This window comes from Zingiber officinale, chromosome 9A, assembly GCF_018446385.1.
Source record: "Zingiber officinale cultivar Zhangliang chromosome 9A, Zo_v1.1, whole genome shotgun sequence".
Lineage (NCBI taxonomy): Eukaryota > Viridiplantae > Streptophyta > Magnoliopsida > Zingiberales > Zingiberaceae > Zingiber > Zingiber officinale.
The window spans coordinates 113,577,382-113,599,414 of record NC_056002.1 but is presented as its reverse complement, the minus strand read 5'-3'; the positions used below and the strand labels follow the sequence as shown (position 1 = coordinate 113,599,414).

The 22,033-nt window shown below is 36.6% G+C and overlaps 1 protein-coding gene across 1 annotated transcript; it reads left to right on the top strand.

Moving 5' to 3' along the window:
- The first annotated feature begins 1,176 nt into the window (after positions 1-1,176).
- On the top strand, positions 1,177-21,419 carry LOC122021591 (signal peptide peptidase-like 2). Its single transcript, XM_042579714.1, has 14 exons — positions 1,177-1,582; positions 2,090-2,248; positions 3,746-3,857; positions 4,004-4,123; positions 6,554-6,711; positions 11,590-11,772; positions 16,196-16,230; positions 16,322-16,478; positions 17,140-17,193; positions 17,289-17,381; positions 18,179-18,321; positions 19,053-19,123; positions 20,853-20,936; positions 21,033-21,419. The coding sequence occupies exons 1-14, from the start codon at positions 1,403-1,405 to the stop codon at positions 21,128-21,130; spliced, it is 1,647 nt and encodes a 548-aa protein (XP_042435648.1). The 5' UTR covers positions 1,177-1,402; the 3' UTR covers positions 21,131-21,419.
- The last annotated feature ends 614 nt before the right edge of the window (positions 21,420-22,033 follow it).

Here is a 22,033-nt window from a genome sequence, read left to right as displayed (position 1 = left end):
AAATTTTTCCCATAAGAAGTTTTCATAACATATCTTCAATACAAATAATTTTTTTCCATATATTCAAACACTAATCGATTAAAGTGAATCATCTGTACAACTACTCATGATGACAAGACGAATTGTACTCACAAATAACCGAATAGTAAACAAAACCAAGTTAATACGAAAATAAAAGGAACTCAGTCAAACTATAAGACTCAGAAAAAAAACATAAGGATACACTAAATATTTTTTTTCTAATAAATATATATAATCTAATAGAGATTAGAGGTGAGTAAAAGTTTGATTAAATTAAATTAACCGACTAAATCGATCAAATTTAAAAATTGAATTCAATTATTTTAAAATTTATTATTTTTAGAAAAATATTAATTATTTAATGTAATTAGGTTTGATTTCGATTTTAAAACTCCTAATTCAATTAAAATAAATAAACTGATATTATTAACCAAATTGAACTGGAGCTGCACCATTATGGTGTTAGCTTTTGAAAAGCAACACCACAGTTTAGTTAATTCGATTTTTAACTAAATTAATCAATATTTTATCTACTTAGTTTGTTGGTTTTTATTGGAAAGATTGATTGATTCAATTACTTCAAAAATTTTTTTGATTAGTTTAGTTTCAATTTAATCAATTCGATTGATTCAGTTTTGAACCGATTGTTTCGCTCTAGTTGGATAAACTATTTTATTCAGTTAATTTGAAAAATTTTGATTTGTTCAATTTTAATTTAATCAATTCACTTGATTCGATTTTGAATCCATTTTTCAGTCCTAGTTGGAATAAACTATTTTTAATGTATTATTATTTTTTCTATGACGTTTATTTTGCTGGTTTTTATCTTTAATTTTTTTTATCATATTGTTTGTTTAATAATTTGATAAATATCCATATCTTCATTAAAAAAATTTAAATTTTAAAAATATATTTATAGGCTGTAATTGGATATTTGAGTATGATATAAATATTAGGTATAGAGAGGAAGATAAGGTTAAAAATCGATAAAGATAAAAATGGGTATAATAAATGAGGATAAGGCCTCGTTTGATTTTTGAGAAAAAAATTTTATTCTGTTTTTTTTTAAAATCCGCCTGTAATTTTTATAATACGAGGGTGTATATGAGAAATCCGTACGATTTGTTTGTTCTCGCTCCTTGATTCCAGCGTGAAGTTCGTTGAATTAGGTTTACTTGTTGATTGAATGCTTTCCGTGCGAGAGGAGTTTCTCTGCTATTACTTCTTTGCCTCGGCTCGGTCCCGAGGTTGGTACGCGAACAAATCCAGTTGAATGCTCAAGCCGTCTTCCCATCGCTTCTGTACTGAATCGATTTCAATGCGATCTGCAGACGAATCGAATTAGGGATCTGTCGAATCTGGCTGTTGAGATATACCCTTGATGGCGCGATGCTGTGCTCCTTCCGGCGGTTTATCGTCGATCCGTTTCCCCTTTCTTGTGGCCATCGTCGTCTTCTTTCTCGCTTCCACTTCGCTTATCTTTGTCAGGGCGGAGGACGAGATCTCTCACGACGACGATGATAGCCCCCGATTCCCCGGCTGTGACAACAAATTCCAACTGGTAAAGCTATTCCGATCTTCCATTCGCATATCACATGGGCCTTCTCTTAAGCTGCAACGTCTGATTCCTAGTTTTTTGATTGATTTTGCTCGATTTTATCCCATTATTTTGAATGGCATTCTACGTGAAACAGCCTTGTATCTGAAATTTACTATTTTTTTACTTACTCTAACTGCTAAAATATTTAGCTTGATTTCTGTGGCGGGTTTTACCTTAGTCTGGTCTGCAACATTTGGCTTCAGTTCCGGGCTATTTTGAATCAGTAAAATATTGCTACTCGAGTAGGTTGCTTTTCTATGCATACAGACTTAAATGGTAATGTAGCTCGTTTGGATAAACCGATGGCAAATTGTATATGCCAATAACTTTCGTCTTTATTCAAAATGTTAGAACTGCAATTTTGATTAGAGGTGTATCTTGAGTGTTTTTACCCTCGCACCTTCAACAGTCATTCATCAAAATGAAAAAATCTGAACCTTTTCACTTAAAGGTCTTTCTGTCTGCCAGGTAAAAATCATGAGCTGGTTGAATGGGACTGAAGGCACGACCATTGTGGGACTAAGTGCCAAATTTGGCGCCACAGTTCCACGCTTAGCTTCTGATGCTAAAATAAACTCTGTTGTTCTTGCTGATCCACTCAACTCATGTGCCAATTTGTCCTCCAAGGTTTAGTTCCTCGCTTTATTTTGTGATGATTTTCTGTCTCTGTAGATCATTTGCTGTATTTGTGGTTTTCCAGTGCCATGAATACTATGGCCCTTTTAAGTGTAGATTAATTTTGCTGAATAATTCCAGCTCCATTCTTTTGCTCTCCGTGTTCTCTTTTTCACAACCATTATATTGATGAAAATGAAATAATAACTTGAGATCTATCATTTCAATTTCTTTTAAAGCTGTTTTAGGATGATATAACCATTGGAGTTATCTCATTACTTTGCTTCTAGAAATCCATATATTATTTTGTTTACCAGCTGTACCTTTTATTTTGGTTGTAATGACACTTATATTCTCCTATTTTAGTTGATATGCTAAACTGATCCTTAACTGCAGTGAGAGTGGAGGCTACAAGAAGCAATTTGAAAAATAATCTCACATTACAAAATACCTCAAATGACATATATTAAAGTGTGTTACATCATGATTTGATGTGGTTTGGTTTAAACTTTAATTCCTTGTTGATCATCTCAGGCGAAACATTTTATCTCGCTTCCAACTGACACACAAAACAACCAATAGATGACGAAACGTCCTCAAAGCTTCCATATTGACTGTGACATTGCTAGAGGCTTCTCTTGTGTCACGTGGCTCAATTGAAGCTTCCCTTGAGCACACTAGCCTTTCGCGATGATGGCAATGTGGCACGAGGTGGCATGAAGTTTCTGCAGGCTGATGCACTGAAAGTTAGGGCTTAGTATCTTGATTCTCTTCTTCCTTCTCCTTCTCAATTCTTTCCTCCTTGTTGTTACCTCTGGCATCGTGTGCTCAAATGAAGTATCCTGATTTTCTTCTTCCGGCTCCTTTTCCGGTTGTCTTCATCTCTTCCTCCACTTTGTCAATACCTCTGGCACTACGTGTCAACATTATTAGCACAACACCAACACATCTTGTTCCTTCTAGGAACTAAAATTGGGCCCGAATCAAGATTTCAAACTTTTATTCCTTCTTCATAGTGAAGTGAAACTTCAAAAGAAAACAATTCATTGCATGTTGAAATAAATGTAACTTTAGTCTTTGGTCCAAGGGTTATAAACAATATAGTAGAAAGAGATAAAATGAGTAAGATTGTTGCAAGTTAAAATGTCGTATTTCTTGCCTTACCAATTTGGCAATTCTTTCTTCAAACATATCTTTCAAGTTGAGATGTTTTAAGCAGAGTAGTTTTCCTAGAACCTGTTTCTTACGCACAATTCATTCCAACATAGTTAAATTGTTAAAAAAACTATTAAATTAAATGAGTTTTTCCATCCCATAATTTGTACAAGCACACTATCTTGTTTCTTTAACAGAGGTATTTTTTGATTATATAACTAAATGCTCCTTTGACAAATTTCCAACACCCCATGAACTATGGATAGCAGTTCACTTTTTCTAGTTATTGTTGACAGAAGTAGGTTTTTATTCTGGCTTTGCTTACTAGTTCTAATTTACCATTTTGCGCTGCAGATAACTAATTCTGTTTACTTGGCTAAGCGTGGTGATTGTACATTCACTACTAAAGCAAAATTTGCACAATTAGGAGGTGCAGCAGGTTTATTGGTCATTAATGATGACGAAGGCAAGAAATTTAACACCCATGGATCTATGTCTCTTTCCTACAATTAGTTCAATGAGAAATATTTTTACATTCATTTTTATTTAGTTTTAGACAATTTTATTCAGTTTATGGCTCCTTTTCTCATTGCCATTACTGATTATCTACAGAGCTATACAAGATGGTATGCACAGAAAATGATACCTCTCTTAATCTGACGATACCTGTTGTAATGATACCCAAGTCTGCAGGGGTTTACCTGAAAGACTCACTGACTAGTGGACAGACAGGTGAGCCTTTCTTCTCATTTGTGAATACTGTACAGTCCTTGTTAAACCCATTTTCTTATTTCCCATTTTTATTTTCTTTTTAACTTTTCTATGGCTGAAAAATGTATGAAAGTGGTATACCTAATTGGAGTTTATCCTTTTATTTTTTTTCATCACTCATTATCTAGGTTAGGGAACATGTAATCTTCTAGCTGTTACTGAAGTCAAACTGCTGTATAAGGCTAATTTAGATACGAATCGATTGAGTTCGGTTAGGAATAACATATATTCAGGCTTTTTTTCGATCATGTCTATGAGGGTCACCAAAATGTGTAAAAAAGAATTTCATTGAGATTTCGTGAAAGAGTGATGGAATCATATCAAAGTAAGAAGAAATCACTGATTTCATTCAAAAGCACCCAATATCTTGTCAACCCAAACAATCCTATGAGAAGAAGAGTGGGTGTGGAGCAGATGGGAAGGCATGGTGGTGTTCGAGTGCCACTAGCCATGGGAGATAGAGTGCTTGCTAGTCACTGGATAGGGGATTAAATTCCTGGTAGGATGGCCATCTGAGGCTTGCTTGGTTGTGTGCAATACCGCCAGCAACAAGAGATAGGAATGCCTGGACAAGTTTCGGATGAGGAGGCAGGTAGCTTTAGGAAGAAGAAGGTCATGGGTTGATTTATGTAAGTTATAAAGTTTGTTAGGGATTAATTAATATAAAGTAATGGGTGATTAATATAAATTAATGGGTGGTGTGTCTAATAATATAGACTATAAAGTTAGTGATGGTGAGTTTGTCTTTTATAATTTTCCCAATATCCATATTGGGGGTTGTTTTCACATTAAAGGGATTTTAATCTACTGTTTACAATATAAAATTTTTATCTACAACTTACAAGCTTTAATTCTAATTTATGTTTAGAAAATTTTCATGTAATAATTATTAAGTTTTTATAATTTATTAGGATTGTTAGTTTCTAAGTAATTAAGAGAGAGTTTATCTTAGAAGAAGTGCTTTTTTTTCTTTATATAAAATGGGCTCCTAAACTCTACCTTCTATGCTACAAATCCTAGCATATCTTGTTCTACTACTGCACAATTACCTTTGCCACAACGGCACAACCTCAAGTTATTCCCTTATCTAGTGAATCTTTGGATGGACACTCTATTGGCCACCAACTACTTGCACATCTTCGATTTTCCCCCACTTTCGTTTGCTTTGGTTGTGATGGCTTCATCGAGCTCTTTCTATTGCAACTCATGCTTTCACATTGTTGCCTTTCCACCATCCACCAAGTGACATACATCTTTTTACTCAAGACTAGAAGATTTCTTCTCCTTTATCAATGGGATGCTTTTAATGTTGGCGGTTGTTGGACTTGTTGTACCACCTTGAAAGTTGCCTCTTATTTAATGAGGTCTTGACAGGACATTGTTGTTATCTCACCTCGGTGGCTAGTGGCACATTCCTTCTATTGCAGACACATCACCCCCCTTGTGTGCTAATTGTCATTCTACAATACTATTTGCATTCACAGACCCCACCTGCTGCCTTATATAATAATTGAGGAAAAGGGAAGAGGACCTCTTCTTGCCTTCCTCAAACAACTTATCTCCGCTTGCTATTTGCGTGCGTCGACTGAGGACAATGTCATCTTGTGCTTTGACATTATTGATATCACTAGCTCACATCCTTACCCCTTTAACTTGCCACCGAAATCTGCAAGTCCATCCTTCTTGTAGAACTCAGCAGTCTGTCGCTTTCCGAAAGCCTACTTGTGAGCACCAAAACAATTGTACATTGGTCTTCCAATGCAAGTGATGCCCTTCATTATTTTTTTCCTAGAAGACATCTTGACCGCCCGCTAACTTCACCAACAGCCAACTACGGATTTGATCTTGCACCAAGTAAGGGGGAGCTAAATTTTTTTGTATCATTAGACATATGTCCTCATATGCTCCATTTACCTGATCTTGAATGGTTGGGAATTTAGGGTGCATAGTTTAGTTTCTATGACAATGTCATACCCCTTTATCGTAAGTACTTCAATGTTACTTTTTTTTTTCCTTATTTTATTTATAATTGGTTATGCTAATTTGATTGTTCTTATTCTTTGGCCTGTATGTCAGTCTATGATTTTTCAAGCTCTCTTAGTTCTGCACAATTGATTACCATCCTTTGTTATGTAAATTACTACTAATTATTTACTCATTGGGTTATGTGACTTTTCTAACAGAGCTTCCTGTTTTAGCCAAAGACAATTTCTTGACCATGTAACTGGGGTTTGGTTCTTGTGTTACTTTTTCTGTCTCAGGGACTGTTGATTAAGATAAATACATATATAGAGATTTTCTTGCTGGTAAAAGACAACATATAGAGATATTAGTTGTTATATGATTTTCTTCTTCAATTTTGATCCTAATGCAGCATATTTCTTCTTGCAGTTGAAGTTCTTTTATATTCACCAAATAGACCAGTGGTGGATCTCTCGGCAGCCTTTTTATTGTTAATGGCTGTTGGTACCATAGTTTGTGCTTCACTGTGGTCAGAGTTCATTGTTGGCGAGCACATTGATGACCACTATAATCAATTGACCAGGAAGGTCCTTTATTATTCTCTAATTTATTTATCTGATTATTCATCATTGGTGCATTAAGAACTGTTATGCTAGACTACTTATTGCTATAGTTAGAGATAATAAGCTAATTGGGAACCTCAAAGTAAACAATATGAATATGTTGTTCAAAGAACTACTTGGCTTCTTATAGCTTCACTTCTAAAGAAAAGTGATCTAAAATTGTGCTTGTTCGTATGCATGAAATTTTGAACTATATCTTGTGGTAATGTGGATCTTTTCCCTCTCTCCCTACCCCCAACCCCTAAAAACCCCCTTTGCTACTTGGACGCCAGGAATTTCTGTCGTGGGAGTTGCAGGGTAGGTATGGAGCATATCTAGTGCTACAAATAAAGTATATCTATTCAAAACAAAACCGGATTAGAAAAATAAGCCACTTTTGTGTTCGAAGTTCGAACTATTATTATATATCTTAAAGTGTATTTCCAGACAGATTTACAGTCAAGCCTTTGTTGATTGGCATTTGGCATTTTCTCCAATTGACACTTGGTATTTTGCTGCAGTTCCCTTCTCAAGTCTTGTGCTAAAACTATTCAAGAGAAGCTCTTGCTGAAATTACAAACTAACCATGTTACCTTATTTGCTCTGTCCACACCTTTTGTCTTCCTCACCCCCTACATTAGTGTTGATTGACAGTCTTGCTGCTCACCTGCACAACTTGCGAGCTTGGAAGAAGCTGATGCGCCTGTGACCTGCCTATGCATCCAATCATGTTAGGAAAGGTTAAATTGAGCCTTGAGCCAATAGCTGGTGACAGCAAGACGAACTAGAAAGTTCCATGTTCATAGCAGACATTTGCAAGGTCATTTTCTTACGGTGAGCTCATGGACAATATTAGGGAGATCAAAGCTGGAATGTTAATGGAAGAAAGAGGTGGCAATGACATTGTTGATCATGGAAAGCAGGTCTTTAGACACAATACCTAGAGATCAGAGCAGTTGGGGCATGACGAATGATCCTGTTCGAAAGCTGGGAAGGGTGGACCGTCGGTGGTGTGGCTGGAATGTTGATTGAATCGTCATAACCCAGAGGGAGAAAAGGGGGGTGAGCTGTTATCTGGGTTGACCAAGTCATCAGAAGACCTCCGGTCAACTGCAAACAACGACCGGGTTGCCTCAGTCCTTGGTACTTCGATGCTTGAGGCAGGCCCCAAAACTATATAAGGAGCAAGATAAATAGTGGAGTAATGAAATGCGTGAAGAATAATCATGGGAACATACCCTGGCCCAAGGGGCGCTCTCTGGTAGACCGGTGAGCTAGTTGTAATGCTGATCGAGTCATCGTGACTCGAAAGAGTAGATGAATATGAGCCAGATGAGGAGCTGGATCTGAGGAGCCGAGGGCCGGAGTATAACAGTGGCTCGTAAGTCAGACCATAATAGTGGCTCGCAGGCTAGAATGTGACAACGACTGGGAGTCTGTAATATAAGCGCGAGGGCACACTCTCTTATAATCTGGCCGAACGGCTTGGGAGTCTGGAATATAAGCGCGAGGGCAAGTATACTTATAACCCGTTTGAATGGCTCGGGAATTTGGAATATAAACGCGAGGGTAAGCATGCTTATAACCCGGTTGAACTGCTCGGGAGTTTGGAATATAAGCGTGAGGGCAAACTCACTTATAATCCGGCCAAATGGCTCAGGAGTTTGGAATATAAGCGCGACAACATGCTCGCTTATAACCCTACTGAATGGCTTGGGAGTCTGGAATATAAGCGCGAGGGCAAACTCGCTTAGAACCCGGTTGAACGGCTCGGGAGGCTGGTATATAACTGCGAGGGCAAGCTCGCTTATAACCCGGTCAAATGGCTCGGGAGTTTAGAATATAAGCGCGAGGGCAAGATTGCTTATAATCCGGTCAAATGACTCGAGAGTCTGGAATATAAGCACTAGGGCAAGTTCGCTTCTAACCTGGATAAACGGTTCGGGAGTCTAAAATATAAGTGTGAGGGCAGGTTCGCTTATAATTTGATCGAACGGTTCAGGAGTATAGGACATGGCGCAAGAGCACGCTCGCTTATAACCTGACTGAATTGCTCGGGAGTCTGGAATATGGCGCGAGAGCATGCTCACTTATAACTTGGCCGAATGGCTCGGGAGTCTGAAGGTGCAGTGTATGACCTGAATGCCTTGGAGATACTGATGGCGATAGCTCGACCACAAACGGGAGAGGTGGAGCCTTGATGTTAGTGGAAACGAAGCTCGTAGCAATATGAGGGAGCAGAGCCCATAGCACCCTTGATTGAGGAGCCGAGCCCCTAATATCTGATCAGAGAGCAAGACCCCTAGTCCGTGATCAGAGAGCTAGGCCCCTAGATCCTAATCGTGGAGTTGTGCCCTTAGTTTCTGATCAGTGAGCTATAGTAGATCCTGCTGATCGGTTGTAGATATATAATAGAAAAACTAATATGCCGATCGACTGATGATTCAACTCGATACCTCGACTCCTGAATACTCGTGGAGTGAGGGTGGAATATAATATAATAAGAATCCAACACTTGTGATGCCTAAAGATCTGGAGAATAATGGTCTTGTCAGGATGAAAATCCATAAGCTTTCAGCGCTCCGATCAACCGAGAATGATGTCTAAGAAATTTCATTTTTCATTCTATATTGTGGTGGCAATGTGTTCACCGAAATCCTCCGGGATCATGGCGATGGCAAGGAATTTTTTGACGTCTTTTCTATAGATGACGCCAAATATAAAATCTTGTCCGAAAGTTGAGAAGGGTGGACTGCCGATAGTGTGGTTGGAATGTTGACCGAATTGTCATGACCTAGAGGGAGAAAGGGGGGGGTGAGCTATCATCTGGGTTGACCAAGTCTTCAGAAAACATCAAGTCAACGCTATCTGCATACAACGATCGGGTTGTCTCGGTCCCTGGCATTTCGATGCTCGAGGTAGGTCCTAAAAATATGTAAGGAGTAAGATAAATAGTGGAGTAATGAAATGTGTGAAGAATAAGCATGGGGAATGTTCCTTGGCCCAGGGGCGCTCTCTGGTAGATCGATAAGCTGGTCGTAATGCTGTTCGAGTCGTCGTGACCTAGAGGAGTAGATGAATGTGGGTTGGATGAGGAGCTGGATCTGGGATGCCGAGGGTTGGAACATAATAGTGGCTTATAGGCCAGGTCATAATAGTGGCTCGTTGGCCAAAATGTGACAACGACACGTATGCTAGAATATAACAACGGTGTGAAGGCTGGAACAACATCAAAAACGTATAGCAACACATATCTGATATAGGATCGGAAGACAAGGGCGCTGGCTGAGTATCTGGCAGCAGCGGATCCATGCTGGAGGCAGCCGGATCGGCAGCTGGAGGCCATAGGGTGATGGTGATAGCGTCTGGAGCCGCCGACGAGGAGGGAGAGGGGGCATAGTCTCGTCGGAGGCGGTGATGGCAGTTAGCGGAGTTCTGCAACCGATGTGTCCGACAGTGAGAGAGAAGGACGAACAAGAAGCAAAAGGTTGAGATCAGCTATTGGCGTGGAAGCGAAGGTGGCCGTAGAGGTGTCGAGGTCCGACAGAGAGAAGGGCACCATGCGTTAGAGGCGACGGATGGGTTGGTCGTGGCTGCCTGCGACGCAGATGATCATGCTCCCCGCGACGAACAAGGCGGCAGAGGTGTTGCTCGCGTGAAGGAGGTGAGGTCGGCGAAGGCACGGCTGGGGAAGGCAGCGGTGTTACGACGAGGGAGGTGGTACGTGCCCCTAGGGCAACGACATGTCGTGGGAGATAGAAACAGAGAAAAGGGGACCTCCGTGAGAGAGAAGGCAGCTAAGCACGGAGGCGGCCGACATTGGATTTAGTCGGTGTTGGAGACAGGGGAGGTGGCGTGAACGAAGGGAGGCGACCCCCTCCTTCCCGCGGATTCTCCCTTTCCCTTAGAAAAAATCCCCTCCTCCTTAAAGCCCTAAATAGTAAAATGACTTAAATGCCACTCATGCTCACGTGTCTTCATCTCCATATCACCGTATCAATGAAGAAGGAAGGAAACGATGCCAAAGTTAGTGACGAGGAAGTGGGGAGGTGATGTCTCTGTGTTTGCTGAGATCAATATGGCCAAGTGGCTATGACCGTTAAAGGTGATGAAGAAGAGAGTGAGGGAGTTGAGGTGGTCGTCAATGGAGGACATGGTGGAGAATACAGCAGGAGTGGGGGGTTCCTGTGAATGAGGTAGGAGAAAATTATGCTGAAAATGAAACACAAAAGATGTAACATTAAAATTCCAGCCTTGAAAATTTTAATTTACCCCACAACTTCAACCGCTCATCTTGCCCTTAGTTTTATTTTTTTATTTTTATGTCACCTTCAATTTGTTTCTACTCCACTAGAAATTTTCAAATTATCACTTTTTTTTTTAATTTCAAATCTTGATCTGCAAAATATTTTTAGAGCCTACCTTTTAGCTTACTCTTAGCAAAATTTTCATTGTCTCTTTTACATTTTCATTTACAAAACTTACATGAGCCATAAATTTGTCTTTTCTAGGAAAAATATTTCATTTTACGCTTTAATTCAGTAATTCACCTACCAAAATTGATAAATTATATTTTATCTTCTAACAAGCATCATATGTCTATTTTTATAAAAATTTCTGAATATATTTTGAGTACATCTATATTCTGATTTTGATTAAATTTTACCATGAAAATATTCTTTTGGTGATATATTAATGCTGCATTTATTCAATTGAAAAGTTAGTTATAAATTTATTAGATGTTTTACCAATTAGATTTTTTTGACAGAGATACATGTATCTACTCGCTATCATTTACCTTTTTAGCATCAGATATAAAATCCAGACCATTTATAATTGCTTGCTTATTCTTGAATGTCGCAGGATCAGCACAATGCTGCTGCAGAAAACAGGGAGGACTCTGAGACAGAAATTCTTGAGATAAATGCAAAGGGAGCAATTGTTTTTGTTATAGTTGCATCAGTCTTCCTCTTGCTTCTTTTTTATTTCATGTCTTCTTGGTTTGTTTGGCTGTTGATCGTGCTATTCTGTATCGGTGGTATCGAGGTAATTTTCTATTTCCAATCTTGTTTACTGGCAATTTTTAAGTTCATATGTTGTTTGTAACTTCATGGTATTCTGTGTCCCTCTATATGCTTTGAGATAAAAAGTTTGACCTATTAAGCATAAGATCTATAGAATTATAGCAATCTCGTCACTTTCTAAGTCAAGTCTGCTTTGTTGTCAATATTTAACTGTTTTTTACTGCCATTTATATAGAAAAAGTTCTGGTCACCACATGATTTAGCATGGAGAATAACCACATGCTGTAGTTGTTTTGTTAGGAGGCATTTGGTTTAGGGAAATTAGAGTGGAAAATGAGAATAACAATCATTGATTGTCATTATTAATGTTTGGATTACATGAATAGAAATACAAATAAGAGAATGAATCCTTATAATTGGGTAATAACTTATTCCCATGTCCCCCTTTCAATGAGTCATTACTCTATTTTCAACAATCAAAATATTCACTTATTCCAAAAATACCCTTGACCTAAAACTAAAATTTTTCCTCCTAATATCAAATATCAAAATATATTTATTTAATTTTTCTTTCATATCACTTTTTCTCTCGTTCTCTCTCATCATATTCTCTCTCATTATTTTATCACACATTTTCTCTCTCCTCAATCTCTTCTATCACACTCTCTTCTCTCTTTTTTTTCTCATTACACTTTCTCTCTCATCATACTTTCTCTCCCCTCAATCTCTCCCATCATACTCTTTTTTTCTCTCATCACACTTTCTCTCTCATCATGCTTTCTCTCTCATCATGCTTTCTCTCTCATCACACTTTCTCTCTTCTCAATCTCTCCTATCACACTCTCCCCTTTTTTCTCATCATACTTTCTCTCTCATCAATCTCTCCCATCACACTCGCTTTCTCTTTTTTTCTCATCACCCTTTCTCTCTCATCACGTTTTCTCTCATCATACTTTCTCTCTCCTCAATCTTTCCCATCTCATTCTCTCTCCTCATTTTTCTCATTACACTTTCTCTCTCTTCATCCTCTTCCATCATACTTTCTCTCTCATCATATTTTCTCTCTCATCTTTTCTCATCATGCTCTCTCCCATTACACTCTCTTTCCTCATTTTCTCTCATCACACTTTCCATCTCTTCATTCTTTCCCATCACATTTTCTCTCTCATCATATTTTTCGCTCTCATCTAATTTTTCCTCTTATTTTCCTTTAAGGATAAAAAAGAAAATTTTGATTTATTCCGATAGAAAATATTCAACTAACCAAATATTGCTTTTAAGAGTGATATCCATGCTCATACCCATTCCCATTCCACAATACTATGATTCCCATTCCGATTCCTATTCCTAAGAAAGAACCAAATGCCCCCTTACATCATATTTCCAGTAAATGTATGTTTGGGATGAGCATATACTGCTCGAATAGTGACATTGGACAAGATAACAATTATTTTATGGGCTAACGAGGAGGAATTGAGGAGAATGCAAGAAGAGAATCCGAAGAAGACAAAGAGAACCCCGCCATTTACCAAAAAAGAAAACTTTGTTGATAATAGATGATGAATTATCAAATAGCTAAACTAGTATTTATATAGACTCTAGACCCTAAGATTCAAAAAGGAAAGAAATCCTAATTTATAGACCTCAATTTCTATCTTGTAAAGAAAGAAAAGAAGTCCTATCAGACAAGAAAAATTTATTATAGAAAGAAATGATCAAACATGACACTTATATAGATAAAATTCCTAACACGGAAATACCAAAAATATACTAAACACCATAAAATGGAAGTTACTAAAAATAGTAAAGAATATGTTTAGAGGCTCTGAAAAGGACCTAAACAATGCTTTTTGGGCCTAAAACTTGGCGGTTATGATTCCTTGTAACAAACGTTGATTTTTAAATTCTGCACGTGTGAGCACTAACAAAGCCTGATTTCGAGACTTGAGTCAAAAGTGATGACCTTTGAAGTTTAAGGGGTCATATTGAGTTGGTTCTGCATCAATTGGTTACATCTAACAAAGGTGACAAATGAAATGTAGTTGAAGCTAAAGGAAAAGGTTTGATACTAGTGACTAACTATGAAAGAATTCAAATGTATGAAAGATGAATTATTCAAATGGTTTAACTTAAAATGATTTTAGTGTACCATTCTCCAATTGAAGGAGTTGTGGTTTATTGTAAATGCTGGTTATGAGGAGTTGGAAAATGAAAGTAATCTTTGTATTAAAGAAATATTGGAGAAAAATCATGTGAGGATGTTAAACCCTTCAGTCTGGTCCAACAAAGAGTTACAAAGATTTTAGAAATCATGGGATTAGAAATAGTAGTCATATAACATACTTCAACAAGAATTCAGAGGAAGCTAGAAGGTACACAAAAAAAAAATGCTAGAAAGATCTTGGGGAACTTGAAGCTTTAGAGAAAAATTCCTATTCATCTTCATGTTGATTTTAGCAATTAAATTGACTATATTTTTCAAAAAATTCTTGCTTGCTTCCAAGTGAAAACTAAATCCATGCTCAACTAGTTGTCTCACACATTAAATTTGAACTAAATCAGGTACCAATAATACATCGATTCCTTGGTTTGTACTACAATGGTATTGGTACCATTAGCTTAAGTCTTCAACTACATCTCCATTTATTATCCCCTTTAGATAGTCATATCTCTGTCTAGAAATGTTTTTTGTTTTCAGTCATATGATTGATACAATGCAGTTATAACATAACATAAAATTCATTTAAATACAGATGAGGATATAGTATGGGATTGAGCCCAATGGTGTAGGAGAATCCATATAGTCGACCTCATTTAGTGTGATAAAGGTTTGATTGTTGTTGTTATTTTTCTAAGTAAATGACTATATTAATACAAAGTAACTTCTAATTGGAAGCGGCATAGTTTCTTTACTCATCGGAAGGGGTGATTGAAAGGGAAGCGGACAATGAAATATAGTTATTCCTTACTCATTGGAAGCAGTGCATAAAGTAGAAGATAATTAAGTATTATGCTCCTTGAAGGATAAGACTCAAGAGGTGGTGTTTTTACTATTGAAGATGCACTCATTGGAAAAGACATTCTAATTGAAGATGCTGACCATTTACTTGGAATCAAGTTCTTGACTGTGCGTATTATGTTTAAATTTGAAAAGTTTAAATTGAAAGTTTTAAATTAAGAAGGTTTAAATTTTATGTTTTTTTTTAAATTTTATTTTGTATTGGTCAAGACAAGGTAGGAAAACTTATATCTCCTTTCTGGTTTCCTTCTAGGAAATAAACCTTTAATCTTCTCATGTGTTCTTCCTTTTTCTCTTTTTTGATGTCTGAGGTTTGTAAGTCCTGTCCAAAGCTTTATTTTTCTTGTGCTTGAGTATTATATACCTTGCTTTGTTAGAGTGATGTCTTAGTCTGCATCATTTTCTAGCTGGACATAAATAGTATGTATTGTCTGGCTTGAGGAGTGTTAATGGAATCCAAGTTATTTGGTAATACTTGTTATGGGTTTATTCCTACGTTGATATTATAGTTTAGGGTTATATCTTGAGTACTAGTATACATGGGTTATGTGGGACCGATATAGCAATACATATTTCTTTTCAAATTCTACATATCTAGGACAATGGTCTTACACACTTGCAAACCTATAACCTTAATGAAACATTAATATGACTAGTTCAAAATCATTTGTCGTGAACGCTGCCATTTGTTATTTAGTGGAATAATTAAAAATGCTGCTGTCTGAAAACAATTATTTTGTGTGATTCCGATTGTGGCAGCAGATGATCCTACGAGTCCACTGTAATCTTGATTTCCATCCCACATAGATATTCTAGTCATGAAACTCCTATTGCCTCTTCCAAGGTAGTGCTGCTTTTTCTGAAAAAAAAACCGCATAGTGCCTTTTTCCCACTTCCCAACGTTAATTTATTTGCAAACTATTGTCATGTTATTGCTAAATCTTTGAAGGCATGGCTAAGTTTAGATTTCTTCATCTTTGCTTGGCTTATTTTCAAACTACTGTATAGTGAGTTGTTCTTGGCTTCTGTGTAATTTTGATCAAATCTTAGAGGTTCTGCTGTTTTTTTTTTCGTTTTATTTATTATTTTTTAAAAAATATTTTTATGTTCTAGTGTCTTTCTTCAAACAATTTGCTAATGGTGAATTTTCCAATTTCTGTAGTTTTTATTATTAAATCATTTTGGTGTGGCAATTCTCAAAAGTAATATTTATCTAACATTGCAAACTTCTAGTGCTTACTACAGAACAATTTAGTTATGCAAAGATCCACGTAACCAGAAGTTTGTTTTAAACAATCAACTCTAATTATTTTGCCCAAAAGTGAAAAGGCTTTTGTCTTTTGCTTTTCTACCTTTATCCTAGCTCGGTTAGGATCTTTGATTTAATTATTCTTTGTTGGCACTTGCTAACTGCTTTCTCTTGCAGGGCATGCATGTTTGCTTAGGAGGCCTCATATCAAGGTAAAACAGGAAGTTGGTTGCAATGGCTTGCTGTGTCGATTCTGCTATGTTTTAAGATCTCTTGATTTTTTAAATTGGGATTTACAAATAGGTTTTGTAAATGCTATGGGCAGAAGACAGTAAATCTTCCCATAATTGGGGAAGTACAGGCCCTTTCAATTGCAGTTGTGCCATTTTGCGCTGCCTTTGCCATTTTTTGGGCTGTGAAACAGCATGCTTCATATGCCTGGATTGGACAAGATATTCTTGTAAGACAAGTTAACATCTTTTTCTTTCTGTTCACGTGTTTTTTCTTCTATTCTCTTTTGGTAATTTACATTTTCTTCTTAAAATTCTATTTGTGACTGTCTTTGTTAGGGAGAAAGATAACCAAATGAAGCTATATAGTCTTTGACTATTAGGTATTAGGTATATTTTATGTGAATATTTGTCTGATCAACATCTCTTATTTACATGAAAACTCTAGATATCTTCCCAGTTAAAATTGAAAGGCAAAGTGTTAAACCATCATGTATACCTCTGAGTTTCTAAATCAATTGGATCTACCGAATTCCTCTCTTAGTTCATTATAATAAAAAGCAATCAATTAAAGAAACTTCATCTATTTATACAATGACCTGCATGGGGTGCCTACAACAACAACAACAACCAAACCTTATCCCACTAGGTGGGGTCGGCTCTGCATGGGGTGCCTACTGTAGAAATATTATACCTATTGTTATCTTCTACCTTTCCATCCAAGCTTAAGTTTGAGGGTGGATGACAATCATCTTGTTAGCAATGTGAAGCTTGATATACTAGCCACCTATCTATCCTCAATGTTATCAATTAATTCCTTTTAGGTGTTGTTGGTTTTTTTACCATTTACTAAAGCTGTGTATCTGATATATTCTCTTTAATATATGGTAGGGCATCTGTCTGATGATTACAGTTCTGCAGGTGGTCCGGTTGCCAAACATCAAAGTAATTATTTAGCCAGTGGGCTCTGTAACAAGACCTGTTTTTGCATTGACTCCTACAAAGTTTAATTTATTATCCATTTTAAATTTGTCGTGCAGGTTGCTACAGCACTACTTAGTTGTGCTTTTGTATATGACATATTCTGGGTTTTTATATCGCCCCTTATATTCCATGAAAGCGTCATGATTGCAGTAAGTCCTACTCCGATGTTCCTTTTGTCGTGGATTTTTAAAGACTCGGTTTTGCCTTCGATCTGCAACATTGATGTTGTTCATGTAGTGGTTGTTTTCATTAAGGTGACAAGATTTATTCTTCTTAGTTATTAGTAGGCGTTGAGTTCATATTGGCTATCATCAACTATGTGTCTTGACTAAGATATTTTCTTTTATGTCATCGTTAACTCTGAAATTTCACTTTGTTCAACCATTACACTTCTATTGTATAATATAAATTCATTATTTTCTGTTATTATATAATAGATTCGATTTAATTTCTAGTATATTGGATTTAATTTAATTTATTTATGGTTAAATTCACTTTTAGTTGGTTAGATTTAACTTTTAATATATTTAGAATTGCACAAAATAAGATTCATATGGAATCATATTAAATGGAGCCAAATCTCCATAATTCTTTTGACTTCTAAGTCATATAAAAAATAATATTGTATATGAATTGTATCGTATCTTATTATACAAATTGTGAATCATATGATTCTGGCAACTATGGTTAAACAATTATGGCTTCCATTGCTTCTTCTGTAGCGTGTGCTTCACAGCACATTGCATGTATATAAAAGTCAACTTTCTTGCAATTGTCTACATACCATTTTTGTTGAAATAACAAAATATATGTTTCTTTTAGCAATGTTGTAATTTGTCTATTATTACATGCTCACGATTTCCCCATTGCAATTATTTAGCTAGAAATTTTGCCTCCTTTTTAAGAACAGTTATTTCAGTTATGACCAAAGTTATTTACTTTATAGGTAGCTCGTGGTGACAATAGTGGTGGTGAAGCAATTCCAATGCTTTTGAGAATCCCACGCTTTTTTGATCCTTGGGGTGGCTATGATATGATCGGTTTTGGGGACATTCTTTTTCCTGGTCTCCTAGTTGCATTTAGTTATAGGTATTGTTTCTCTTGACACTTGATTCTCTTTGAAAAACTGGATACTGTAGTGTTTGCTATGGGGACATTTTTTTTTGTGGTTTCCTATTGATCGAAAATTTTCATAGTTCCGTAGTTTCGATTCCTATGTACATTTGGGAGAAAATACACACGTCTCAAGCAACTAAGACCGCATGCATGTGCAGGTTTGTGTTTATGTTGTTTATACATATGGGAGAGAAACATTTTATTTGCTCTCACTGGAAATCCAAGTATATAAATCTGAGCATGCATGTGTACGGATATAAAAATGAGTCAGACAAGTCAAATTTGTCAGCAAAAGAAAAAAAAAAAAAGTGGGAGGGAGAAGCAAATCAGCACTGAAAGCCACTCACACTGAACATCTAAAATTTTTCAAAGCACCATTATACTTTCATGCTTCTTGGAGCTTCTTGTATCCTACTAAAATTGTACATTCTGAAACTTAGCTATTTACAGGAAGTGCTCATATTGATTTTAATCTACAAGGGTTTGATCTTCAGTTAAGAATTCTCAGAAAGTTATTAGATATATTATTTAACCCATTTATGCAGAAACATGCTGATTTTCTCAAAACTTGGCAGTTCATTCTCTTTTATGTATGAGCAGTAATTCTATTTGAGATCACCAAATTACCTTTCTTTCATGTATTTGATGACAGTATTTATAATGTTAATTCTATTAATTGAAAACATGTGATAATTGTTTTCTAGGTATGATAGATCAAAGAAAAAGGGCATCTGGAATGGTTATTTTCTTTGGATGATAATCGGATATGCTTTTGGTATGTACATCTTCTGAAGTTTATTTTTGTATATGGAAACCTTTCTCCTAAAAAAGGAATTTTGCTAGGAGGTTCTGACTGTTAGTAAATTATTTGGTTTTCAAGTTTTCAACTCAAAATCTTCTCATATCATATAACTCATTCCATAGTTGTCTACCTTTATTAACTCATTTCCATGTATAGTATGTTGATTTTTACGAAGTAGATGGTTGAATGCCCAAGGTGGAATAGACACTTTTCTCTCTGTTGCTTTGCCTTGATTACTATTTTTTTTGGCAATATTGACTCATACGAGCCTAGAGCTTCAATAATCTTTGCAACAATATATCAATTAGTTCTAACATGCATGAAGAAAGAATGAGAGAAATACACTCTGGGGAAAAGATTCTTCCAATGGCTTTTCCTTCAGTTTCTTTGAAAGAAATGTAGGGAGAAAAAGAGGCTGGCAAAAAATTTCCCCAGCTTTATTCACACATACTTTTATCCAACTTGGAGAAAAGCAATATTGTTCATGATTTTCATTTGGAAAATAAGGTCAAAGTTACACTCCAATTTTTTTTATTAAATCTATTTTATCAGTCATTTTTGATATTCTATTTCAGAAACTTAAACCTTCTATCCCTCTTTATTTTCTTTCAAGGAATAACAAACTAAGAAAATCTTTTTCTATTCATTTTCTCCAAATTTTTTCCTAGCTTGTTTAATTTTCCTAGGTATTTCCCTTTCCTGTAGAAACTAAGCTTAAGATACTTCCTCTTGTGAACTTTCTTATAACTGGTACTGTGGTACCTAATTATCCTCTTACAAGACTACTTTCTTCATTTTCTATTAAAAACAGTGCAGATATAATTCGAAGTGTTGTTTTAAATTAGAAAATTCAAATTTTAACTTCTGCACATGAAACCGATTACTGCATAATTTGTAAAGACAACTGAGTTAGAAACTCACGAATCTGTTGAAGTGTGAACAAGTTGTTGTGTCCTTGAGTGTGAATTTCACTCAGAGGCACCCCACTTAATGTCAATATAAAAAAGGTAACCAAGAACTAGTAATGACTAGAAATAACTTAAAGTAAACAAGAGATATTCGACAAAAAGTATAGATTCATTCCTTTTGTTATGAAAATGTCAAAATGAGCAGAACAAGAAGGAAAGCATGTAATGCAAAATCTGATTTTTAACATGTCGAGGATCACTGAGCAACTCTACACACCGGTTGAAACTAAATCTTTAAAATCAATCCTTGTTTGCAAAACTAGCAGCCAAGGAAAACAGGGAGAACATAACTCAGTTTCAACCTTCAATAAATTGGTTCAATGAAAAAGTTGATCTAACAGAAAATCCATTTTGAAAAAATTAATCAAAAATTATAGCTTTTTTTTAATTATTTTTAAATAAACATTTATTTTGCAAAAAAGTTCCTTGTACCTGTGAGGTACTGGCTTGACTATTTGCGTCCACACAGCATCATACATGTGCTTGGCACTGCCTTGCCTCCTGTTTCATGCTTGAGCCGTGTAGTAGCCCACATTCTTTGCCCCTATGTATATATTTCCATGTATTATATGCAAATGTGTATGGCCTTTCCCTCTGGGACTAAACAAAAAGAATAAGAAACTTAAGCAAATATTGAATTTAGTTGAAACATCCTCTCCCAAATTGAACTGTTTGCACACCAATCTTTGCCTTCACTAAATGCTGAATTTATTCTCATGACCTTTCTTTCACAGGTCTCTTCCTCACATATCTAGCTTTGTACCTGATGGATGGGCATGGCCAACCAGCCTTGTTATATTTGGTTCCTTGTACTTTAGGTAAATATTCATTGTACTATTATGTTACAAAATTAGTGTATTTTCTCTTAATTCAATAATTCTTAGCTAACTTATGGTGACTGTGCCCTCGTTTAGGACTCGCAATTTTATTTGGTTGGTCGAGAGGAGAATTGAATGACTTATGGAACTACAGCAAACCACAAGCAAACAACAATTCCATCGAAGCTTGTTGATCAAAGATTGCAACGGTAATTTGACTAATTCCTCTCAGAAGTCATGGTTAAATTTCTTGACCCAGATTCAAGGAACAAAATGTAGGTAAGGTTACTTTGGTGGATGCAAAGATTGGTTTTAAGCGACATTGATCCTCTAATAGAACATGACAGGTTTAGGCGAGAGGCAGATTCAAAGTAATTATAATACACATGGAGTCTCACGTAATAACTTGTATTGAGTCAACTACCCTTTGTGAATTAACTTTTGTTGTTCAGTATTATGTTCGTTTGGATTTGTTTTATTCCATGTACTTGTTTATTATAGGTGGATGTTTTGTATAATTTTCCAGTCCGAAAGCTGAGTCGATAGACGCTGGAGATGTGACGTTTCCGTTGACTGGTCGAAGACTGCAAGCGGAGATCTCCCGTCGACGTGGACCTGCAAGCACAACGTCGAGCCGGGGTGGGGTTCCCCGACGATGGTCCTCCGATGCTCAAGTAAGACCTCCGGCAGGAAAAAGTAGACCAAAGGGGAAATGAGAATTGTAGCTACAATAAAGAAGTGAGCATACCTTCGTCGAAGTTTGAGGGTCCTTATATAGGGCTCCCTAGAGTTGTGCACGCTCCTCAAAGCATATATGGAATGGATGTATCAGCAAAGCGTGTCGGACGCCATACCTTAATAGCACAAGTATATCTCTGACGTGACAGTGGAATTTTTCATCGTACGATTCTTTATCTGACTATGTCGTTGACCATGCCTCTTGTCGGCGTCACTGGTTTCTAGGAAGATATCGCCAACTGCTCTCTTTGTCCTTTATCGGGTCGAGGGGAGGAATCGCTCGGCTAGCGCCTTCCCCGGGCTGAGCGGAGGAATCACCCTGCTAACGCCCTCTAGGCGACACCTAGGTCGGACCGACT

Excerpts from the sequence above, each read along its gene's own strand:
- LOC122021591 (XM_042579714.1), top strand. The coding sequence starts at position 1,403 with ATGGCGCGATGCTGTGCTCCTTCCGGCGGTTTATCGTCGATCCGTTTC. Across the intron at positions 2,249-3,745 it reads GTGCCAATTTGTCCTCCAAG|ATAACTAATTCTGTTTACTT; the intron begins GTTTAGTTCCTC and ends TTTGCGCTGCAG. Across the intron at positions 19,124-20,852 it reads GATAATCGGATATGCTTTTG|GTCTCTTCCTCACATATCTA; the intron begins GTATGTACATCT and ends TTTCTTTCACAG.